The 25,549-nt window shown below is 49.1% G+C and overlaps 1 protein-coding gene across 1 annotated transcript in view; it reads left to right on the forward strand.

Moving 5' to 3' along the window:
• The window catches only part of LOC144161836 (tartrate-resistant acid phosphatase type 5-like), a 35,233-nt gene extending 23,465 nt beyond the window's left edge, over positions 1 to 11,768 (forward strand). The window contains exons 4-6 of the mRNA XM_077692425.1: positions 2,846 to 3,052; positions 5,951 to 6,098; positions 10,134 to 11,768. Coding sequence (XP_077548551.1) covers positions 2,846 to 3,052; positions 5,951 to 6,098; positions 10,134 to 10,436 — 658 coding nt within the window. The 3' untranslated portion in view covers positions 10,437 to 11,768. The remainder of the gene's footprint in view (positions 1 to 2,845; positions 3,053 to 5,950; positions 6,099 to 10,133) is intronic.
• Positions 11,769 to 25,549: the final 13,781 nt, after the last annotated feature.

Genomic DNA, 25,549 nt, shown 5'->3' on the forward strand with positions numbered 1-25,549 from the left:
AGATAGGTGCGCCTCTATTTGCTCCTCGACCGAGTCGTGGGCGCAAAAACGGAGAAGCTGCTCGGCAGCGGTGCTTGCCGGGAGGGCTGTAACTTGCATATTCGCCTTCCTGATCATTACGGTGGTTTTCTACTGAGCTCAGTGGGTATAGACACAGTAGTACAGTAGGAAACTGTAGCTCGCATCGAAATCAATTTATTTTCTCAGTCCAGGAGCCCAAGTGACGATTGGGCGATCTCCGCCTCGTACACCAGTAGTTAGTGGTCGTCCAGGCCAGCGCTGGCGCTCAGGTTCATAGGTCGGCAAAACGGAAAGAACTCACTCAAACTCAATCACATTTTTTTTCCTTTCATGCTGTACTCACTCAAACTCAGACTGAAAAAGCTCGTCTGAGCTCAACATCACTCGCACTCACTAAACTAATCACATACTCATATGTAATCATACTCACTTGTACTCAAACTCATTAGTCCTCACGAGTACTCTTACTCATTCATACTCAATGTGCGCTTACTTGTTCCCGTACTCAATCTGTACTCACTCGTACTCATCTGTAGTCACTAGTACTCAGTCTCTACTCACACTCACCCGTACTAATAAGTGTTTCTACTAATTTGTTCTTGCAATCAACCACTTGCATTCATGCGCTGCACTAGTTCTATGGACTCGACAATGCCAGAGCCAGAGAGCACTTCCAGCCCGTATCAGTTGGTTCTCCCGGTTCCCTTTTCACCATTTTGTCTAATTGAAACAAAGCTTTTCTGGAACCAGGAAAACCAGGAAAAAGCTTTTCTAATTACCGATTTTGAAGAATGCGAAAGAGTGGCTCCAGAGTACGTTGTACTTGAAGCAGCCTCTCGCGCCCCTCCCTTCGAACAATTTGAATGGAGAAAGTGCAGCGAAACCGACCATGTTTTCCCGGGCTTTCAGCAACCCCGTGACGACCGGTTGCCGAGAGCGGCAACACAGCTGTAGGGGGGATGGAGAGAGCCGCAGTTTTCCCCAATAACACCTCCTTTTACCTTCCTTTAAGCAAAGGTAAGGTGGCTAGAATAGGCTAAAATTCTAGCCACCTAAGGTGGCTAGAATTCTAGCCATCTTAGCGGAGGACACATGTCCGTCCGAGCAATCCAGTTTCCTACGCCGCACGTCAAAATATCTAGCAGGTTGGATGCGCGCGGGAGGGGGCGACGCGGCGGGTCACCCGACAGCCAAATTGACACCGACTGGAAAGGGACTTCCAGTCGGTGTTGGCCAAACCGGTTCTTGGCACGCAGATGTGTGCGGGAACGCGTGCTTTTACATCCATGTGTTCGACCCTTTAAGGGGCGCCGCGAAATGCGTGGGACTCGTGCCCGCAAGTCGCGACTGGAGTGCGTAATCAGTCACAAGTTTGTACTCGTGAGGGCAGTACTCATGAGTGCACTTACGAGTACATGTACTCGCGAGGACTGTACTCATTAGTAGAGTACTCACGAGTATTGTACTCATGAGTACTGTGCTCGCGATTGCATGCACTCACATCTGAACTCACTCATCATCGCACTCGCTTTTTTTGCCTGGGACTGTTCTCACTCGTCATTGTACTCACTTTTTTTTCTGGGTCTGTACTCACTCCTCATCGTACTCTTTTTCTGGGTCTGAACTCACTCATCATCGTACTGACTTTTTTGTCTTGGTCTATACTCACTCATCATCGTACTTACTCGTGAGTTTGAGTACAAATGAGTGTACTCACAAGTGAGTACGCCGGCCTATGCACCCACACACAACTCGGGAAGGGGGAGAGGGGAGGAAAGAGGGCTGCGTTGTGCGAGCTGCCCGATGATGGGGGGGGTGGTTCATGGTGCCTGGTTGAGAACAAAAATTTACATTCTGCGGGGCATCGGGTTTGTGTAGAGGCAGTGTAGTTAGGTAGTGTGAGGGAAAGTGTTCGCGTGAATTCGACGGAGAGTAGTTTCTTCGGGTTTGAATGTAAGCTATGACGTGGATGAATCGAGGCACTGTGAAGGCATGGACAGGGCGAAGCGTGTTAACTTCATCCATGCCCCTGGTTTTGGTCACGACTCGTCGTATCATCTGGGTCACCTGGCCGGTTGTGGTTTTGAGCTTGTTAATTAGGAGTGTATTGGAGTAGTCTGCCTGGAATATCATGCTCAGATTACCATCTTCTTCCCCCCTTTAAAGCTGGTTCGCGTAGAAGACGAGTGAAGTCAGTGAAGGCAGCAAGAGCCAGCTTCCCAAATAAGAAACTGGCTTTTGCCGCCTTCGCTGGCCTCCGCGAACCAGGTACATAGTGCTCTGTATCTCGTCACGGAGCGCTGCGTCAACCCAAGCATCCGCTTGTCTACCCTTGCAGCTCTTGAATACAATTGCTTTTGGACGTAGTTTGCTCCAAAGAAAGCACGATAGTGAATTTTCGGTGCTAATTTTACTACCGCTTGCTAGCTGATTAGCTGAAAGCAGGGTCACAGCCAATCACTATTTTTATATCTTAGTAGTAGTTGGGTGGCACAATCAGAGATGACGCAGTAATCGGTTAGCCTGTGATGTTTATATAAGTGCACCACTCAGTAAACATATATATAGTCAGTCGTCGGTAGCCCATGAAGGTTTTCCGTATTCATGAAGGTTTGTCTCGACGCCAGAACTATTTTGGAGCCATGGCTCATACAACGCACTATATTCCTGGGCCTAATTTTGGCCAGAGATGGCCGGTGGTCCTCCTGTTTGAAATCAGTAAAGTGTTACGAAGGCAACGCCAACCGTGTGAGATACCCCTCTGCACAGAAGCACCATCCATGATGTCCCCCTCGTATCTTCACACGCCCACCGCCGCGTGCAGGCACTTCCCGTCGTACTACTACAAGAAGACCTACCAGATCCCTGGCAGCGACGGCGCCACCCTGGACATCATGATGCTGGACACGGTGCTGCTGTGCGGGAACACGGACCCGGACGACGAAGAGGCGCAGCCCGTGACCGAGGACCGGAACGAGGTGCTCTACAACCGACAGTTCCGCTGGATCAACAAGAACCTCAACGAGTCCAAGTGAGTGCACTGTACTCGTGCGTGGGAAGTGTATGGGGATCTTCCGTCAGTGGAGCGTGACCCACATTCATGTTCGCATCGGGCGTGTACCTAAACTGGTTGCCGATAAGACTTAAGATCAGCGAGGTTTGTTGACGGGCTAGTTTGTATGATACTTGAAAGGCCATGAGGATTGCGCAGAAGGACGACACACGTAAGGAAGACAATACGACGAGCGCAACTAACAAAAACAGTTATTAGTTACGCTCGTCCTGTTGTCTTCCTTACGTGTGTCGTCCTTGTTAGTTGCGCTCGTCTTATCCCTATGTGTGTCATCCCTATGACACACATAGGGATGACACTATGTGTGTCATCCTTATGTGTGTCATTCTTCTGCGCAATCCTCATGGCTTTTTACGACTTAAGATACAAGCCTTCAGACAGATTATCATCCGCATGACTGTTGTTTTAAATGCAGAGCATTTCTTTAACTGACGATGTCACCCGGCGTGCCTCGGCGTGCGCAACAGCCGTTCCAGGTGCGCCCTCTCCCCCACTCCTCCTTCCTCTCCCGCATCACGCTACCCTCCTCGCTCTCAACAACAGGTCCGCACCCCTCCCCCTACACTATATAAAAAAATAATACTTACCGGCGCCTGGTTTCAATCCCACGACCCTGCGGGCGGAACGCAAGGTACATGGTGCTCTACCCACTGCGCCACAAAGCCGACACAGAATGGAAGGCTACGAACGCGCCTTATATCCTTGACTCATTCAAACTACGTCAAGAAGCTGCTGATACAACGCATTCACTACCTGTGGGCGGAACGCGAGGTACATGGTGCTCTTCCCACTGCGCCACAAAACCGACACAGAATGAAAGGCTACGAACGCGCCTTATATCCTTGACTCATTCAAACTACGTCAAGAAGCTGCTGATACAACGCATTCACTACCACCAACTCCCCAAACACTAAACGTTAACGCAATACACCCACCCCCTATGCGACGCATTTACTCGAGTCCCCCTCGCGGGGAGATGGGCCCTTTTTAAGTGCGAATGCACTTCTTAAGCGAGCCTGAATCGTCCGCCGCCGTCGTCCGCATAGCAACAGCTGCGGGTGCGCGCGCTCCTCGTCTTCCCTAGCAACGGGGAGAGATGGGCGAGCGCTACTCTCCTCCTCCTCTCTCCGCTCAGTGACTGCGGGTGTTGGGCGCCTCCTCTCCACTTCGGGCGGGAGAGCTCTCGCTCGCGTAGCGGGCGCTCCGCATTCCGACGAGTGAGGGCGCTCGTGTAGCTCTCGCCGTAACGGCGGGCGCTACTCTCCTCCTCCTCTCTCCGCTCAGTGACTGCGGGTGTTGGGCGCCTCCTCTCCACTTCGGGCGGGAGAGCTCTCGCTCGCGTAGCGGGCGCTCCGCATTCCGACGCGTGAGGGCGCTCGTGTAGCGGCCGCGTGGCGCGGGAGGGTATTAGTCGAGCGCGCGCCGTCGTCGAGAGCGGTCGCTGGTCTTGCATCTCGATAACGATGATGGCGGACCGGGCAACGGTACCAGCAATAACGAGTGAAATATCTTTCTTTGTAGTTGTGTGCGTGTGTGTAATCTCTCGACTACTCATTAAGATCACGATATCCACCGTAATCGCGCAATCGACAACCGTGCATTCGCACTTACACACTCTCCCCCTCGGGGAAGTGCGAGGGAATTTTTTTCATCCGCGTGAGTGTTGTTTTTTTCATCAGCTTTTCATCCGCGTGATGGATTAGGCGATGAAAAAGAATTCAGGAGATTGTATTAGTTGCCCGTCCATATCGCCACTGGACTGCGAAGTAGCCTATCTGGACAGAGGTTGAATCAGTGGTTGTTCTGTGCACACGTGAGATATACGTCAAGATTGTTATGGTCACACACGCTCTTATATACTTTTTCACTGTATAATAAACATTTCAGTTGATAGTGAGCGCTCGTGTTGTTGCCATCTTCTTTCTCTCCTGGTCTTTGCGCGCTGTTTCACCACAGTGACTCTGTACCAACTGGCCCAGTTCTCGACACTCTTGAACCATATTAGTTTAGTATACCTCCCAGCCATTCGGTGGTGAGTATGACGGTGTGCGTGTCATTCAGGATGCATGGCCCGAACGGCACTCAACTCCTAGTGGCAAGTTAGTTCAAGGAGTGTACGGAATGCTCAAGCAGTTGCTCGCCTGTCTCTTGTTTTCTTGCACTGACGACTGACTGCTACGGAAAAAAAACGAAATACGTGAGATCACGGCAAGATCATACTAATATGTACTGGTGAGAAATCTGGTGCCAGTGTCTACGCCAAGCACGCTTCAGCCATCTTCGTGTACCGGATAAGAACGCTCCACTTGTCCTTGGCATGGCTCATAAACGGGCTGTAAAGTTGTCTGTGGCTGCAAAGAAGCGACAGTATTATTGTGAGGGATTGTTTAGATTTGTCCATTTATTAGAAAAATGAAAATCAAAAATATTTATTCGTCAGGATTTTTTTTGGAAGCTCCATCCAAGACGAAAAAGAAAAAAAAACGTTACCATTTTTTTTTTGTATTCGGCGTCAAGAAAGAAGAAAATTCATGTGGCCAGCCAAGCCAGGCTGGACAGAAACATTTGGCTTCCTCGATTTACCAGTCCTAGATGGTCCGCGCGCAGTCCGAGGACTGCTTTAGACCAGAAGTCCCATAGGAACACATGGGAAAATCGAGCACCGGATCGCGTATCGGGCAGTCCGCGGACGATCCGGGACTGATAATCGGAGAGGCCCATTCTATGCCGGAGCCCACGACGGCACCCGATTGCAGCGCCAGATTTCTCTCTAGTCTATATTAGTATAAAAGTCTATGCGGGAAGTAAGCAATATTTCGGGCTCAGCGTTTCCTAGTGCACGCGTCCGCCGTGCAGGGCGCGCTACATCCTGGTGGCCGGTCACTACCCCATCTACTCGGCCTGCTCGCACGGCACCACCAAGTGCCTGGAGAGGGACCTGGACCCGCTGCTCCGCAAGTACCGCGTCAACGCCTACCTGGCGGGGCACGACCACGACCTGCAGGTATACGTACGCGCACTGCCGCGGTCTTTTTCGTAGATCTCGGTCATTCCCCTTTGTTGAAAAGGACAGACAACCGGTTGTTGTCGAGTAAATTTTCTTCATTCCAAATGAAAGGGCATCACTTCAAACACCTTAACCCGAAACGGTTTTGCTGATAGCGCCCTAGAACATTTGAAATCGGAGTTTTCAGATCTACAGCCATGCGCGTACCGCCCAGAGGGAATGCTGGTAAACATGAGAGTGAGCATTGCTCAACACAATTTTAACTGCACGTGAGATTAAAAGAGGCGCTTAAAAACCTGTCCCCGTATAAAACGACAATAATGTGCAACCTTTCGTATTCCTGTGTGCGGTTTTTGAATCACGCGTTGAAATGGACAGAATTGTTTGGGCACGTAACGTATGCGTTTATACACGTTTAGACAGTAAGTGTCGCTCCTTTTCAGACTTCAAAAATTTTAGTGCAAAATTAAGATAATTTCCGCCTGTTTATTTCCAGATTCCTTGCGATCACCCTAGTATATATAAAACGCTGGCTTTTATATGAGCTGGAAGACATGCATTCCGTAAAAAATAGGCTATTTCTCCTTTTAAGCGGCAGGACAGAAGACACGAATCATGATGGATTAGGCGATGATTTAATGGGCGGCCATTACGGCACACGCACCCGAGGTATGTGCCATTCGGTTCGTCGTCTTCCTCGGAGTCCGGTCAGCATAGTTGGCCACTGCCGGCTACTTCTTTTCCCTAGCACTATCATTCTGCGAAACTTCTGCATAAGGAGGGCGATTGAGGTTAGATAGCAAGCGCGTACGGCGAGTAGCAAAAGCGGTAGGCAAGGTATCGCCGCAAGAGTAAGAATGTTACCCCCGGGGACTCCCAAGGTTCGATTTACCACCAACGCTCTTCAACAAGGTAGCGGGCTTGATGTCATCTCTTCCTGTGATTGAAAAATGAACGCAATCGGCAAATGCTAGAGTTATGAACACTATTGAACATAGTCGGTGTACACGGTGGGTCGAAGAACTCTATCGTTTGCTTTTTCTTTTAGTTTGTGTGGGCTTGCTTTGTTCCCCTCGTGTAAGAATTCCACTCGTCCACACCGCGTTTATAGGTATACGCCCCCCCCCCCCTCCTTAGTCTGCTGGACTACAGTATGGTGCTCTACTTACCATCATGGCGGTTTTACATGGTGTGAATGTTCAACTGGCCATGAAGACAAAACAGAAGTTATTTTGAAGTGCGAACCAGTGTGTGGAGACTCTACACAATGGGAGGATACAGACACGGGCGACATTGGACTTACCACTGATTTATTGCAAACGGGCTCCTTTAGCTAAATACGAATTTCCTTCGCTTGCGCATGCGCAGAAGGGCCACACCCAAGGAGGTTGTATACAACCTCCTTGGCCACACCCTACGCAACAAGGAGGCAAGCAAGGAACGAAACCCAATCTTAGACGTGTTGCAGTCCGCTAAGAAACGCTATTTCTTTTTCGGTGATTACCACAGAGGGTTCACTGCACGGTGGTTCACTGACACGTTTCGCCGTGTTTATATATCAAGAAGGCTTCGATAATCTCCCGCTCCTGCTTCGTCGCACGACGCCCCACTATGGACACGCATTTCAGATCCGGGCTGCAACGCCATTGGCGCACATGTTCCGCCAAGTTGCTGCCCCCACCATTGTTGAGGTGCGTGTGGAATTGAATATATGACACAGTCTGCGCAGTCAACGAATCTTGTTAGATGCTGCGTTTTGCAGGAATGTTTCTTGGGCTGCTGCTTGTGTGTAGAGCACACAAGCCCGAGAGCTTGCGCGGGGCAGTATATACCATTTTTTACACCATGTTTTTGAGCTACCCTTTTCATGTTCATTGGGGTACCCTTTTCATGTTCATTTGGGCTACCCTTTTCATTACAACATGAAAAAGGGCAGCCCAAAAACATGGTTTAAAAAATGGTATATACTGCCCCGCGCAAGCTCTCGGGCTTGTGTGCTCTACACACAAGCAGCCCAAAAAAAAATTCCTGCAAAACGCAGCACCGAACAAGATTCGTTGACTGCGCAGACCGTGTCATATATTCAATTCCTTTGTCTTGCAAAAAGATGTACACCGGCCAAACGGGTCGATGTATTAATGAACGAATTCGCGAACACCGCACGTGCCTCGAGAATGGTAGGGGCAGCAACTTGGCGGAGCATGTGCGCCAATGTCGTTGCAGCCCGGATCTGAAAAGCGTGTCCATATAGTGGGACGGGGTGCGACGAAGCAGTAGCGGGAGATTATCGAAGCCTTATTGATGTATAAACACGGTGAAAAATGCGTCAGTGAACCCTCTGTAGTAATCACCGAAAAAGAAATAGCTTTTTTTAGCGGACTGCGACACGTGTAAGATTGGGTTTCGTGCCTTGCTTGCCTCCTTGTTGCGTAGGGTGTGGCCTTTCTGCGCATGCGAAAGCGAAAGGAATTTGTATTTAGCCAGGGGAGTCCGTTTCCAATAAATCAGTTGTAAGTCCAGTGTCGTCCGTATATGTATCCTCCCCTTGTGTAGCGTGTTAACACTGGTTCCCACTTGAAAGACTATGAACCAATTGGCCCAGATTTATACTTTAGTCAAGTTAATTTGCTTCAATAATTATTGAAGCAAAGACCGTGTCGTGCCGATAACAATGACACATCCCAATTTTATCGCAAACTTCTAACAGGGAATGGAGATATTAAAGCAAAGACCGTGTCGTGCCGATAACAATGACACATCCCAATTTTATCGCAAACTTCTAACAGGGAATGGAGATATTAAAGCAAAGACCGTGTCGTGCCGATAACAATGACACATCCCAATTTTATCGCAAACTTCTAACAGGGAATGGAGATATTAAAGCAAAGACCGTGTCGTGCCGATAACAATGACACATACCAATTTTATCGCAAACTTCGACCAGGTAATGGAGATATTAAAGAAAAACATGTGCAGCAGTGGCGACTCCCCGGCCACTTTCCGGCAACTTTCCTATGACGTCACAAAATCTCGTTTGTGCGATTGGCGGCCGTCGACCTAAACCACCGCTAAGACACATGAATTGGACATCGCAGTGGCGCCTCTATAGTTCCGTTTGATCGCATCACGTGAATGATAACGTGCGGTTAGCACATCGCACGTCAGCGTGCTCCTCGTGAGGAGCGCCCGGTGTCGTCCAGGTTTGTGTGCGTGCGCTTGCGCCAGGTGAGGAGCCAGCAAAAAAAGCGCGTCATCCCTATTTCATATTTGCCGCGCTTTCGAGGCGCTTTTTCAAAGAAAGTGCTACGAGTTGTGCCGCGCCTCCGCCAGATGGCGCCACGGGTCCCGCGACCGAGAGAAGACGCAGTGCCGTCCAAGCTTGCGTGTGCGCCAAGTGAGGAGCTCGCAAAATAATACCCAAAAATACCGAGCACATCGTAAGGAGCACCCGGCGTCGGCCAGCTCGATCTTCAAGAACACTCTGCCCGGCGTTCGTGGCGTGATCTCACGCGTGCTGTTCTGATCGCCAGTTCAAGAGCGCTCGCGCCTGAAGTGAGGAGCACAGACGCCTGGTTAAACCCAGTTCGCGAAGCCGGTTGCTGCAGGTTCTAGTGCGTGCTATCGCGGTCGGCTTTGGGGGAGATGTGAAAGGCTGCGAACTTATTAAAACGATTCGGGGCCTGCCAATCCCGGAGAACTTTCATCGGCAAGTTCGGAAATCCATGCGAGGGGCAACAGCCGGGTCTCCAAAGAAGGGAGAGGGGCGCCGTCAGCTCTGCTGTTTCTCCAGCCTTGCATCACTAGTAAAAGCTGCGCCAATTTTTTAGTGCGGGCCCAGATTACGTCATTGTTACCTTTATTACGTCGCTTCAGCGCGAAATTTCAAAATTTTGTAATATTTACTCCATTTTCTCGCTTAAAATCGACTTTTGCGGGTGTAATGGAACCGAGCGAGTCACCCAAGGCTAGTTCTTTCAAATGGAACAAAGTCTTGTTTTGCCTCACTTTCCGCTGTTCTTTTCTTCAACGCAGCACATCCGTCCCGAGCGTCTGGGCTGGAACGTGGAGTACTTCATCAGCGGCTGCACCAACTTCATCAACCCGTCGCTGATCCACCGGCGATCGCTGCCTCGCAACTCGCTCAAGTTCGCCTGGGCCTCGGTGTTCAGCTACGGCGGATTCGCCTACATGGAGGTCGCCGAGGACTCCATGGTCATCACCTTCTACGACTCCGGCGGCAAAATTCTGCACGAGAACGTCATGAAGCCCAGGCCGCCGCCGCCGGCCGCCGACGTCACCCGGCCGGACGAAGACACTGCCACGCCGAAGTCGTAATCATGCACGGGACAGCCAGCAGGCCGAGCCCTGAAAATCGTTGGACTAGCCGCGGAGCGCCGTCGAAGGAATTGTTTCTGAACGAACAAAAAGTAATCCGTAAGGCCAACGCTATGAGGCAGAGTTTTAGGGCCACTATCGTGTATAGGAAGCTTACGCCACGACCCAGCAAGCCGAGCACTGAAATCGTTTGCCTGACCGGAGCGTCGGGCGGTTGACATTTTCTATTTTGCGAGCCCACAGAAATTGGGCCGTGAAATTAACAACGTAATTTGTAAGTACAAGGCTATGAGACAGAGATAGGACCAGTATCTTATAGGGACGACGAGACGACTTAGCTAGCCGAGCACAAAAAATTGTTGGACTGGCCGCGGTGCATCATCGGTTCTGTAGTTTTTCTTTTTGCTTTTTGTGAACGCTCTTAATAACGAACGGTAAGAAATTCGTAAGGATAAGTCTATGCGGCAGAGTTATAGCACCGCTATCGTAGGGACAGCGTTATAGGATCGCTGGAATATTGATTGAATGTTTCGATTGGAGATACAGGGTGGTACCAATTCAGCTACGGCTGTACCGCAGCTGGCGCGTAATTTAGAATTCCTGGTATTCGTTATGCTGACATGCCTCCCCAACCCCCAAACCTTCACAAGAAAGAAAATATCAAAAAATTTGCCTCGCGAATAAGGAGTGACTTCTGTTGCACCCAAATTTCCAGACGCACTCAAAGCACCCGTACTTCAAAGGCCGAGTATATTTTGCAATTACAAACCGAAAAAAATAAAAATGTCGCTTTAAAATTTGGGATGCGGTGATTACGCAGAATATTGTCGATTAGAATAACGTATTCGCCCGTTATGATAGCCCGATTACGATTCTGGTAGGGTATGGTCCAAACATTGTCTCTGCGGTTTTCGGTGCGTGACACCTGTGAACTTCGGTATTCAAGAAGTGCGGTCGGGCCGGTCACATGTCGTAGACAGAGAGGCCATTCACAGAGATAGGCCATAGACAGAGGGAAGATTTTATTTCGTATACATTGCAACACACTTCTTTACCATCCTCTGACAAATGATTAAATACGACGAAGGTTGAAGAACGAAGCAAGCGTCTTTAAATCAACCTGAGGTCAAAGGCTATCACATCGTTTCTTGCAACTTGCCGTCCACGAGACATTTTTTCCAGCAGTGCACGCATATATTTAAGGCCGACACGAGAGCTTGCAAGAAAGGTTCTAGGAATAGATAACGTTCCAATGGGATGATGTTGATTGCGCCCAACACTGTGTAACGCCGGGTGACAGACATGTCTGACTTCATCTGTGTGAATAAATTGTGACCATCTTTTTAACAGCGTAGTTGTTTAAGCTTGAGCTTGTTCCGGTGGCGTTAGCAAAAAAAAAACAAGAAAAACCTGCGCCGCCTGTAAAGGGTGCACCACCGCAGATACGTTATTATAACAGTGAAGCCGGCTTTTGCACCTGCTAGAGTGTGAGCACAAGGTGCATATGCGTATGCGTACTCATCACGATACCGTTTCAAAGGTGGTAGTCTTTCTTTAACTACTTAAACGCAAAAAAAATGGCGCACTTGCACTAGTGCTGCAAGGCTATAGAAACGGCAGGACTTGGGGTCGATTTAGTTTCTTCCCCCTGAGATCCGCTGTCGGTGTGGGGGACCGACCGGAACGGCCTTGTAAAATCCGGCTAAAGTTGGCCTCACCCATCAACACTTGGCCTAGCCTTGCAAAGACATCTCAAAACCTAACAAAACTTAGGAAAGCCTAGCAAAACTTACAAAACCTTAGCAAAACAGGAAGAAGCTAGGTCGACCCCAAGCTTCGCTGTTTCTCTAGCCTTGCTACTTGTGCAAGCTGCCGCATTTTTTCTTTAGTGTAACGACGGCAATAGTGCGAAATACAACAGAGCGATGCGGGTTCGTTGTTGTTTCCAAATTTATACGCGTTCTCAGGCACCTTTTAGTTTTTTGGACACCATAATTGTTACGTTGCGGTGAAGATTTTACCACAGCACGTCAGAAGCGCCCGTAAGCGCCACTTCGACGACGTACACTAGAGCCGTAGAAACTAGACGCAGCCTATTACGGAAGAACGACGCAATCGAGACCTGGGCCATGGCTGCCCTTAGCGGGGATGATAACTTTACTGACACGGTCTACACGATGATGGTGATTATGATGATGACTGGCGCATAGCCAGTGGGAGATTCAACATCCTCCCGCGCCCGCAATGTTCGTATCTGGCCTTAAAGGGGGCCTGAGATGGATTTCAAAGTGTTTTTGTTTGTGTCAGAAATCTACTCTATAGTTCTTGTAGAAACAAGTCCAAAAATAGTAAACATATTCGCTCACGCTAACAAAAGTTATTACCCCGACGAGACAGAACTATTTGTTGGCTCGGCGGCTTGCGATGACGACATAGTCCGACCTCGTCCGAGGCGAAGCACTCATTTCATGGTTGGCCGCCGGAATGTCCGCGATTTTTGACGGCGGCGGTTTGGTTTAGAGCGTCGTCGTTACCATGGTTACTTCAGCGAGTGGGTCGCTCATGAGACCACGACGTCCTTTTTTTTTTTTTTTTTAAGCTACGTTTTCAGTCTTTACGGACTTTGAGCAGGAGATACTGGTGATTGCGGAAGTCGACCTTGCATGCGCGAGAGTTTCCGTGAACGGTAACTTATTTTTACCGTCGCTACATAGCGATACAGAGGCTAGAATTTCTACCGACTCTAGTAGCGAGCCCCCTGCGCCGGCGAAATGTACGCTCGCGTTTTGATTAGATTACCGGAAAGTTCCGAGTGAACGCCCTCCCCCGAAACATCGCCCACCTCCTTTTACGGGTGAAATATTCAATTTACTGAAAGACGCGCACCCACCCCGTAAAATCCATGGCTTTAGCGCCGATGAGTGAACAAAACAAACCCGAATCATCTCTTCATGTGTAGATGCGGTCACTTATTCGTCCTTTCCGCGCTTGACCCGAAATTTCGCCCATCTCGTATTTTTCACTTGATATCACTGTACTTAAATTTGGGTGGGCGTTCTTCCGGAACTTTCCGGCACAGCAAATGCGCTGTGCTCTGCGCTTCATGCAAGCAATCTTAGTTGATGTTGTTTACTACATTCTTGCTAAATGATGATCAGGAGCACGATAAATGACAATTTTTTTTAGAATGAGCGAGCAAAATTTCCGCCCCTACTCCAGCTTCCCACGCTTCCAATGGTTCAGATGCCTTTATGGACTAGCATAGCTTATGCTTTCAAAATCGTCTTGGGCAAGGTAATATAGGTAACTGCGGAATCATTACAATATATCTTACTCATTTTATATCGAAATATTTATCGGTGGCGTGAATTCTGGTTAATGCAATACTTGGTCCTAATTCTTCCCACTAGATGGCGGCGTCTACGTCATGTTTTCGATTTTTTAAGCTCTACAGTAGAAGTATACGGCTCTTTTAAAAAAAAATTATTGTATTGTGAGAGTTCAATCTAAGACGTCTAAGATTCAAGCCATTTCAAGCGTAAGCGAACAGTTCTGGGCAACAAACGTTTGTGTCATTTGCTTTGCGACAAATTCGCCAGATGTCGCTACTCGGCAGAGCCGGTAAGCCGGAATGCAGAAACCGCAGAGTGCAATCCTTTCGTTTTCAGCGGCAAACGGCTACTCTTGCTTCATTTAACACGGTAAACGGTAAAGCGCGCTAAGGACACTAGGCAACAGGTTCATTCAGAAGGCCGGTGCAGCAAACCACACTTTCCTGCGATCATGACTTGATGGGAAGCAATGAAACGAAACTCTTTGGCAGTTGTTGTTACGGGATGAGCATGCTGTTGCCCTTGTCGCGACCGCCGCAGAGAATCAGCTGCGACAGCGTTTGGGCTTGAACTGATTTATTCAGCCCGCGTGAGCGCACTTGAGCGTGCGCCTCGTGATCACGAGCAGTGCTCGGCGTCGTCCAAGCGCTGCCTGCGGAGCTCCGCCTTCGTCGTCGGCGCGGCGCTCCGTTCGTTACCACCTCGTAACTGAAACAACGTCTTAGGCTAAGCTCGAAACACAATGGCGCAAAGAATCATTTCGGGTACAGCGTCCAAGAAAGCAAATGCAAAGAAAACTGATGATACTCTAACACCAGACACGGAGCGCTGAGCGATCACGCTGGCTGCAAGCGTCGTTGCTCCTGCGCTGCGCTCACTGTATCCTTCCGCCGAGAACGGAGGAGCGTCAAGCCCGGTTTGGCCCGGTGTGTAAGTGCTTTATACTCCGGTATAAAACAAATATGTGCGACTGTGTAAAAGCACACACACACAAAATATGTTTTTTGTAGCTTTCTGATGTTTTTACGCTCGTAAAAAATTGATTAAATCAAGAGCGCACAAACACGTCACGATTAGTTCAAGAAATAGCCGTTGCGCTCCGATACCATCGACCCCCCAAAAAACCCCATCTCAGGGGCCCTTTAAAGGGACAGACAACCGATTTTTGTCGAGTATATATTCTCTATCCCAAATGAAAGGGTATCGCTTAAAGCACCTTGACGAGAAACGGTTTTGCTGATAACGCCCTAGAACTTTTTAAATCGAATTGTTTGATCTACGAGCCGTATGTGTCCCTCCCAAAACTAATGCTGGCAACCATGACATAGAGTAGCTCGGCAACATACTTTTGTCTGTATGCGAAATAAAAAACGATATTTAAAAACTTGTTCCCAGCTAAAAAAGTTGGAATCGCAGGCTTTCTTGTTCCTGTATGTGTTTTTTTAATGCAACAGTCTATTTTGCACGAATGCGCCATCTGTTGGGATAGACGAGAGGTAGAATCTGGCTTCACGTTGTGGAGGCGGGAAGTTCGATGCTCCCCGGGCGCGACGTTTTTTTTTTTTTTTTAAGCTGCCGTTGGCGTATTTGGAAACTGAAATCAAATATTTTGGCAGAACAAACGCCTCTGCCTCAGGCAGAATCGTCAAAGCTCCTTCACTGGGTCTGTTTACTGAACGCTGCCGTTGATTCTGGGCATGGAGGCTCAGTTAGCCACACTGAGAGCAACCCAGCGGCGGCGGGCGGCGTGTCTAAAAAAAATTTCAAAATAATGCTAAAAAATACATATACAATTTAACCTTATACAAATACTTGTGTTAAAAGGTTTTCAATACGTAAATAAACGTTTTAGCAGTTACAGTAGCTGCTAGGTTTGCAGGTCACGTGACAGGGACACATATTGTAGTTCCAAGTTTCGACACTACGAACCGCCACCCTTCCATTTTCAGGAAGTTTGCTGCCAAATTAAAATTATTTCCGCCAGTTTGTTTAGAAATTGCTTGTGGTTACCGGGCTATATAAAACGCTGGCTTTCATATGAGCTAGAGAACGTATACGCGACAAAAATCGGTTGTCTGTCCTTTAAAGGGAAGCTGAAGCGCTTTCCAAAAAATTTGAGTTAGATTAACAGTTATATAGTTTCTTGCGCGCTGATTCCGAATATCACATTGAAATTTATCGTACATGAGTCCAAGTGGCATTTATCTTGCAAAAAGCGCGGCCCCGTTTGAAAGACGCGCGCTTTTCGTCTTTTGACGCCCCTGATTGGTTGCGCCCGTCATGACGTCAAAGGAGGACACCCTTCGGCCGCGCGGGTTGTCGGAAGCATTGGGAACGATCACACGGTTGCCTTTGCGGCAATTTAGCTTGCAGTTTAATGTTCGCACATGACTGGAAGTTAATTTTATTACTTCCCGTGCTGTTGGTTCAATTATCTTGGAGCTTAAACTTTCTTTACACGGCAGAGAACACCAAAGCAGCGACTGTGGCGTCGGCTAGAGGGTTCCGTCAAAATATTTCGGAATTAGGCAACCAGCATAGGGGGGGGGGGAGTCTATACCTTATGGCAATATTAGGTACTGCCTGAACTGTTTGTTATTATATACAAAACCATTTATGCCGAAGATTAAGCGGTGTTTTATAAACAATCTACCAGCGAAAAGCACATACGTGCACTGCGCGAAAAAATACCGTTCATGCGCTGTAAACGTATATGCGAGATATATCTTGCAGGTACATGCATAAACCAACAAGCGTACTCTGCTTCCGCATTTCCTTTGTTCGTTGTCGCCCACCCCAGCGCCGTCACTCATACCCCTACACAGACCCACACGCGCGCGCGCGCCATTTCGGCAGCGGCGCTACAGCGCCTCCGCGATTGCTAGCTGCACTTCGATTAGTGGCGTCTTACTGCTTCACATGCATTTATTCTGAAAACACTGTAGCATACTGGTGCCTGCTCAGCAGTATTGGCTGTAGTAGGGCTTGATTTTCGCTTGTGCGTTGCGCATTCTGCTACAATATTACTGCCACCTCGTTATAATTAACAGACCAGTCGGACAAGGCAGTTACGTTGTAGTTATGTTACTTTGGGTAAAAATCATCAAACGTTCGTGATAATGAATCGTTGGCCTGTTTCCGCATTTCTAGATTTAAGTATTTACCGCGCTAGTCGGACAGAGGCCGTATATTTACTCTTCGCTCCTAATTTTTTTAGTATCATCTTTATATATACAGTCGAACACGGATATATCGAACACGGCTATATCGAATTATTGTCTATATCGAACTCATAAATTATCCCCTTGAAAATTCTGTGTAAAAGTATAGGAATTCGTACGTTTATATCGAACCGTATTTTTTCCTACATTGCCTATATCGAACGCCGCGCGATCTGGAAGGTACTCTTCGGCGGTCGCTGCACCCCAGATTGAGGTTGAGGAGAATGTGGAGGAATGCGCGGGCATGGCGAAGACTGGCTCGCAGAACTAATCCCCCCTACCGGAACGAATTTGCGCTTGCCCAGTCGGGCCCCGCTACTGGCCGCCGTAGCGTTAGCGGACGGAGCCCGGTATGCTGAATCTCTCTAGGCACACTAGGCACACAAGCGCACGTCCTTTTTTTTTGTTTTGCGGCTGCGTACGTTCCCCGGCTTGCCAAAAAGGGTTTTTTTCTCTCTCTCTGGTTCTGTCTTCCCCCGATGTCGTCTCGGGAAAGGGAAGAGGGAACGAAGGCGCTGGCGGCCTCCTTCTTTTGCATTTTGCTGCTGTTGCTGCTGTTTGGCGAGTTGTCCCGCACCTTTCGGAGATCACTGTTTCTCTTGAAGATGACCATCGCGAGCGCTTTGTTGGAGTCCGTTCAGAGAGCCTTGGAATTGTTACCTTCAAAGTTCTTGTGGTGCGCGCGCTGTTCTTCTTTTGCGTGCGTGTTGTGCATGGTGTGCGAAGGCGCAGCATACTGCTGGAATTTTGTAGTTGTGCAGCCTCGAGAAGATCGATACTAGCTTCTTTAATTTAATTTCCAGGACGAAGAAGCAGGCCAAGGTCAGCGAATTTTTTTTTTTTCACGGAAATAAAGCGTCCTGTTGCGTCGTGAGTGCGGAATTAGTTGTCATTCTTGAATGCAACGATCGGTAAGTGCTCGTCCGCAATAGGTGAGGTCTCAGAGCCCATATGTTTTATATCGAATTTTTTATATATCGAACTATTTCGCGATCCCCTTGGAGTTCGATATATCCGTGTTCGACTGTATCACCGACTATCACTGGAGTACAGTTGAGGTTCAGCGACAACAAGTGCTTGCCAGGTTATAATATGCAGCCACCCAGAATCTTGGGCAAAAAATTAGGCCCCCGCAGTCAACACAAGTTATGGCACGGTGGTGGTTCGGAGTGGTGTTTTTTTTTTAATTACAGACAAACATCCCCTTATCGTGACATGTATACTTGCAAAATAAGTAATGTGGTGTTCTTGGTTCTTTTACTTTGTAGGAATACATTTTACCTCTTAGCCGGGAGAGAACTTCTATCAGGATTGGCCCCTTGTTTTAGTTTCGCCAAAAATTGTTTTCTTAACACTGTTCTAAGCCCATAGAGAAAGAAAACCGATGCGTTTAACGAAACAGGTATTTCCTGAACAAATGTGACTTGGTTTCTGGAACGGAACGAAACATCCCCGGTCAAAATACAGCAGTATGCCCCATCCTTCCTAAATCTAGAACCTAATGTGAACATTCACGCCTGTCGCATAAAAAAGATGCATTGGAGCGGTTTAAAAAGTATTTAACGTAGTGTAATATATTCTCTGTAATCAAGCACAGCCACCTCGGCTGTCGCTTCCGTGTGTTATCAAGGATCCCGGGGTGGCATTATTCTGCTTAGGAATACGGCATGATAACGTATGCCTCGCTTGGCGTTCGTGCATACTTTTTGAACACAAAAATTGTACAAATGAGTGCTATCAACCACAAGGAAACACGGCGAAAAGAGCATGGCCGAGGCGGCCGATTCGGCCGGAAGTCCGGGTATGACGTTTTTCAGCCGGTTTTCGCCCGCGCTCTTCGGTCTTCCGGCATCGCGCGGCGAGATGGGGGCGGGGCATCGGGCCACTTTTGTTTGCTCATTGCGCCGCTTCTATTGCATGTATTGCGAAAATATTTCGTACACATGAACTATTCAATGTGTACTTGCTGCTAGTCAACTTTTCTTTTAATTCTAAAACCGCTTCACCTTCCCTTTAAACATAAACGATTTACCACACACCGAATGTTCTATCTGTTCAACAGCTTCACCAGCTGGCGCTGTGCCACGCCTCTGCTGCCTGGTACGGCGAAGGGAGCCAAACGGGGGCGAAGCATGTGACAGGCTGTTCAACTTTCAGCTTATCTCGCAGATTGCTCTGACCCTCACTGTGTATGGCTATGCTTTCTTCTCCGACGGATGAGCAGCTGGGAACGACGAATACTTCTTGTGCGCAAGACCGCGACGCTACGACTCTCTGTTGCTCCACAGGTAGCTGAATTTCGTCAGTTCGAAACGGCTCGTCTTATTCCCCACTCCCATCCGCTAGAAAATCCTTGTGGGGTGAACGATTAGTCCGTAATCATAATATATTGGTTTTCCTTTCATAAGGTCATTCCTTCGAAATCTGCCCTGAATTGCTGTCACCTCTTGTGCTACCAGCGGCGAATACACCGTCTCGCAGCTTTCAGGACAGCAGAGCGGCGCCAATATGAAGCTTTCGACAACCAAACTGTGCTCCAAAGCTCGATGAAACGTTTCGAGTCCCGTATGTTTATAGAAATTGTAGTGACGGTCTTGTCGGGCAATTCTGAAATTTTCGCTGTTGCTGTAGGTCTGGCACATTGTGTCGAGCGGTGTTCCCAAATCAGTCTGGCGCCTTCCTTTGGTTCGCTTTGTGTAATATCTGTTTCTAATGAGTTCAATTTCGTGGTTATCAACCGAGAATACGGCTCTGTAGCTTCTCGAACAGGTCTCGTAGCCTCCTCGCATGCGACTAGAGTAATTAGCAAAGGTTTCTCAGCTTTTCCAACTTCAGTGAGTTAGAACAAGTCAGCTTCCCGCATGACTGCAAGTTCCTGCATTACTTCGACGGCTTGAGCTGATCGGGCTCCACGAGCATCCGGTAAGGACTCACCCTTCATAAGCTCTGGAAGTACGATATACTCAACTCAAACGATGGCGGCTCTATCATTTATTTCCTGTACTTAAACTCATGTTTTAAATGCAGAGCATTTCTTTAACTCACGCTGTCACCCGTTCTTGGCGTCCGTAGTTGTCCGCATCGCTCGCCTCGACATGCCCGGCTCAGACGTTTCCCTATCGGCGCGATCAACATTCGATAGCGCGCCCAGGCACGTTTCAAGGACACTCTCTCCCCTCTCTCGGACTCAACGTGCGCCGAGGCTGCCAATTTTACTGCTGACGAGCGCTCTCTCGTCAGCAGTTGCCACAAGTGCAACAACATTAACGTAACGTGCCCCGGAAATGCTCTGCATTTGATCGTGCCCCTCGCGAGGGGGATGTTTCACTGCGTCGCCATGCGAACAGTTTGCCACGCTTTAGTTTCAGTTCCGTATCTCCCCGCCGCGGCCGTGGAGAGAAGGCGGCCGGCCGCGACTCTCGCCACCGCGGCGCTGCGGTTGCGAGTTGCGCTAGGAAAGCGAGCGTCGTCTGCTAGCGGGGAGCGGAACGCGTTCCGCTCGGCATCTCCAGTCTTCGCCACTTCTGGCTGCGCACTGCAAAAGAAATAACTTTGTCGCTACATCGTGGTCACTCTGAACTTTTTGGTTCCCTAGGCACCCTGGGCCGCCTAAGTAGACGGATCGCCTTCTTGAGCGTTGATTTCTGTTAACCAATCAGCGTTTCCAGCCGTTCCTTCCCTTACACCCTACTTATGGCTGAAGCCCCACGGTAGGGTGGCTAGAATGGGAAGGTGTGATGACCGCGGCGCCTTTCCCGCAGAGCAGGTGTTCCCCGGCGCGTGCCTGCCGTTAGGGCAAAACAGAGCGCTGTCGTCAGGGGCGCCTTCAGCGTTTCCGCGGGGGAAAGCCAGTCCAGTGGCCAGCCTCTGTGTCAGCGCCTGGGCGCGGACTAGTCGCTGTGTGTTTTGCTGAAGATTACTGCATGTTTCGTGTATGACTGCACTGCTGTGCGGTGGCGAATATGTCTTCTACTTCAAAGAAAAAAACTCAGGGGTGGTGTTTCGTGCTAGAATGTGATTCGGATCCGGATACAAACCTTGTTCCGAAAGTGTCCATCTTCCGTGCGCCGGCTCGTCAAGACCTGATTTTGAAGTGGTCGCGTGCTATTCCGAAGGCCTACAAGACGCTTCAGGACAATTGGGCTGTTTGCGCAAAACACTTTGACGCGAGATGAGTAGGTCTAGTATGTCATTCAATTAAAACCTGATCTAACGCAGTCACCGAGAACCGCGAATTATTTCGTTAAATCGAGAACTTCCTAAAATCGGGACTGCAATTTTACAAGCAGTTGATTTTTTAAATTCCATATCTAAAGGGAGTCGCATCCCAGCAGCTATCATTAGATCGTAATTGTGGCGCGCTCGCCTGACGATAATTAAGCGATGCACTAAAAGTGCGCGGTGAAAATAATGAGCCAGCTGGGGATTGCCTTGAAGTCACTGCACCCCAGCAACCACGCGAAACACAGGGCTTTCTATTGTACCACCTCCCGCCGAGCGGACCATTCTTGGCTCTCATATCCTTGATGATCCACGTAAACAGGGCTTCGTCCAGTTTCTCTTGCAGGATATACGTGTTCTTGGGGTTATTTTTCTTCGACGCAATTCCAGAAGAATTGGCATGGATGATGGCGTCATTTCCCTTCAAGATTGTGGAAAGCGTGCTGGCCAGGGCGCCATGAACCACGGGATCGTTGAGTAATTTATCCCGTAAAGTTCCGTGAAAACAAAACTATATGCCTCTTTTTTCTGACGTTGCCCAATCATCTTCTGTCCGAACACATTCGAAATTTCTCATTGTTAGATGTTGCTCGAAATACTTCGTTAAATCGGGAGTGGCGGGGAATATCTTTCGTTAGTTCAAGTTCATAGAAGCATTGAGTCGTATAGGCACCTGCGGGGGAATCAGAATTTGTTCGTTAGATCGAGTTTCGGCTGTAGTATCTTATCGCGGTTAAATCTAGTACGTGGTACAACAAACTGCTCCACAGCTGAAGCAGCACCGCTTATTGTGTGCTACACATCTTTCATTTTTACTTGCATTTTGATTATAGAACGAACGAGAGCAAAGGCAAAAAATTACGCCCATCTTCCCGCGAGGGAACCCTGGTGTGATGCCACGCATCGGGGGGTTCAATTGGTGTTTCCGTTGGGTTGATCCTCTAAATCGCGTGAAACGTGTTGTGAACGCGTATGATGCATTTCCATCACATGCGGGTGTTCCTATACGCGGGACGATGGGCGTAATTGCTGTGTCACAACACTCACTCAAGGGACCGTCGCTTCCATCACGTCTTCATCGGAAGAATCAAGTCAAGCACGTAGTAGTCAAGCAAGGTCACGTCAAGTGCGAGAGTGAGCGCTGACTGAACCGCCGCAGCGCGATACCCGCTTTATATTCACGGCACTTGAAGGAGAGGATACAATGGAGGAGAGACGCGCAGCGCGCACTTGCGCGCGCCGGAGCGACTGATCGTTACGATTGATCGTTAGGACCTGTTTTGGTCTCGTTCGCTGGTCGGAGGAGGCTCACGACGTGCGACTGGCAAGCCAGATGCAGTCGTGCCATCGTTGCCATCGTCGTGAGGCCACAGCCAATGACAGCCCGCTGAGCCCGCAACCGCTTGCGTTGCTGTGGTCGGCTCGGGTGTTGGGAACTTTAGGCTTAGCGTCCTGGCGAATATTTGATCTCCGCTATCTGTGCAACTGCGAATGACAATTTGTAACACAACTTTGCACCACACTATCATCCCTTTTCTCGCATGTGAAACTTTATTTGAGCTACAACTGCCGTTTGAGCGATCGGTGACCGAGACATCTGCGTAGCCTGTTTCGATGCTTCCGCGCAGGTATCGCCATCTCTTGGCCGCTCGGCGCACCGCGCGCCGCGGCATCCACGGCCGGTCAGCATAGGCTTGCATCGCGGCAGATATCTGATCGCCGCTTTTAAAATGAGCCCTCAGAACAATCCCTAGCACAATTTTTCAACACACTAACACCTACTTTCTCGCATGTGGAACTTCGTTTTCAGCGATCAGATTGACTCGGAAGAGCAGCGACAAGCAATTGCTACCGTGGTCTGCGCAGGGTCGAGCCGCTGAGTGTGCCGAGCTGGCAGGCGCGGCCGGCGTGTGCGCGGACTGTTTCCGATGCAGAAAACGCTTCACGCGCGGAATCTACAAATTCAGCTCAGCGATCGTCGTAGTTGACCATGGAGCAAAAACAGTGGGCGGAGCGGCGCCGACGACGAATCGCACACGCGCATCGGGCTATGTGTCTCAAATTCACGCGTACGACTAGTCGTGGTGACAGTCGTAACGATCAGTCGCATGCGAATCGCGTGCACCAATCGTACATGTGTCCAGCGCTTAATGCAGCGTTACGCAGCGAAGCGCGCCCAAACAAGCGCGCCAGCTGTGGTATGCTAATGAGCCGGAGTGAGAGCGTTGCACACAGCTGTGGGAGAGAAGAACGGAGGAGGGGTGCGGACGGACGGCGCGACGACGACGCAGGAGGGACATGCCTCAGAGCAAGAGATGCGTCGCATCTAAAAAAACAAAGGTTTGCGTAACGCAAAAGAAGCAGCAGAACTGAACTGCATTCTGCTTCACGCAATAAAGTTTGCTCGCCCAGGAACATGTTGCATCTATTTGGTTTTCGAACTACATTGGGAATGAAATGACTCCAGGACGTAGCATTACAACGTATGCCACAATTTCACGTTGATTTGGCTGGTGTAAACGAAGTTATCTACTTTCGTGCGTAATTACGCCCACCAACAGCAAAAAAATACGAGCGGCAAGAATAAACATGCCGCGTGATCCTAGCAGTTAATATATATAGCGTTCACCTCGGAGAAAAAAAAAACATTTCACATAAACCCTGCAAAAAGCCCTCTACCACACATAAGCTCCCGCTCAGCGGCTTTAATGTGGCATTTCTCAAACGCCTGCTTGCTTCCTGGCAGCGTAAAACTTGGATGTGTTTAGCCATGTCGCAAACCCCATGTTGGCGGTAGCGTAACACAAGCCTTGCCTTGTCTAAGGAACCGCGGTATCAGCTAAAATTTTTAGAGCTCAGTAACGCGTCCCAGCCGAGTCGTGGCAGACGCGTAGCACGGATAACGGCCAGAGCGGCCGCGCGAGCTGACGGCGCCCCTGAGGACAGCGCCGCCGCGCGGCATTCACGCGAACGGGGGCCAGCTTTTCCTGGCCGGTCATCACACCTTCCCATTCTAGTCTTTCCTCCATGCATTCTAGCCACCCTACCCACGGACATGGCGCGGATTGTGCCACTGCGGCCGTACGCCGCAAAAAAAAAAAAAAAAAAAACATTGGCGTGCGTCATCTGCTCCGTTTCAACCCGTTTCTCAACGGTGGTGTCAACAGAGATGTTATTAATCGCACTCACATTGCAGTCGAGGCATTATTTTGCGTTCGGTGGGGTAGAGTTTGGAAAATCCAGCACACGTCATTTTTTAGCACGGACAAATACCGCCATCCCGCGGAGCGAAACGTAACCAGTGACGGCGCGCACACATGGTTGCCCGCATGCGTTCCACGCCAGTGAATACAACGTATACGTTTATATCATTACTAGTCGCATTTACTTAGTGCGCCAAAGGTCGTCGTAGGGCTTCGTTGTTTTTTGCGATTTGGGTCTTTGAAGGCTTGATGGACAAAAAGATTGGACGCACTTTCAGCAAAGGTTTTGACGCAGTTTTGATTTCGAAAAGCTTTCATGCATCTCTCATTTTTAAATAGGGGTGGAAAAGTTTTGAAAACAGCTTCACCCCAGGAAATCACTCTCCCCACATTTACCCCTACTGCTCAGCGGACTCCATCCCGACTTTACATAATTTAATTTGTCAACGTGCTGCATGTGCAGGCTCCTGATAGTTCATCGAAATTTCTCTTCCCCGTGGTTGTTGTTGCAAACTTTTAAGCCCGTTGATGTGGAAGCAGTCCCTCATTCCAGGAGCCCATGCTACAAGCGTGCTGTCTAAGCTGTGGAGACATAAGAGTTGCAGGGCATCAGGTTCTCCCACAGCTCGGGGAGAATAGTGGTGGGTGAAGGTAGAAGCCAGGGTTCGATTAATGGCACACCCCAAAAACCATATGAATTGGGGTACCTGGGTGAAAGCAGTACTGGTATGTGGCAGGATACTAGGCAGAGTACATGCGATGTAGCCAAGCCGGTCAAGGGTAGGGGTTGGTTTGAAGTATCCAGGGTACGACAGGCAGCTTGGCAGTCGGCGATCACTATTACTACGAGTTTTACTTGCGAGGGCAACAGCGGATTCTTCTGCAGTCCGGGTAGATGCATGTGGTATTGAGCGAGGGCACAGGTGTTTACAATGACGACTTACAATGACTTTTCCTTGGTGTTCACAATGACCAAGTGATGGAAGGGACTCTAGTAAGAGCTGGTATTTAGGAAAACATTGGGGTTTGTGTCGTATATACGTTGCTGGACTTCGGTTGGGAGCACGTTTTTTGTACAGGTGGTAGATACGAATTGATCGATGCTATAGATGTGTGAAGAGTTTGGTGTCCACGAT

Source organism: Haemaphysalis longicornis, unplaced genomic scaffold (genome assembly GCF_048455015.1).
Source record: "Haemaphysalis longicornis isolate Haplotype H1 unplaced genomic scaffold, Haemaphysalis longicornis Haplotype H1 scaffold_12, whole genome shotgun sequence".
Taxonomy (NCBI): Eukaryota; Metazoa; Arthropoda; class Arachnida; order Ixodida; family Ixodidae; genus Haemaphysalis; species Haemaphysalis longicornis.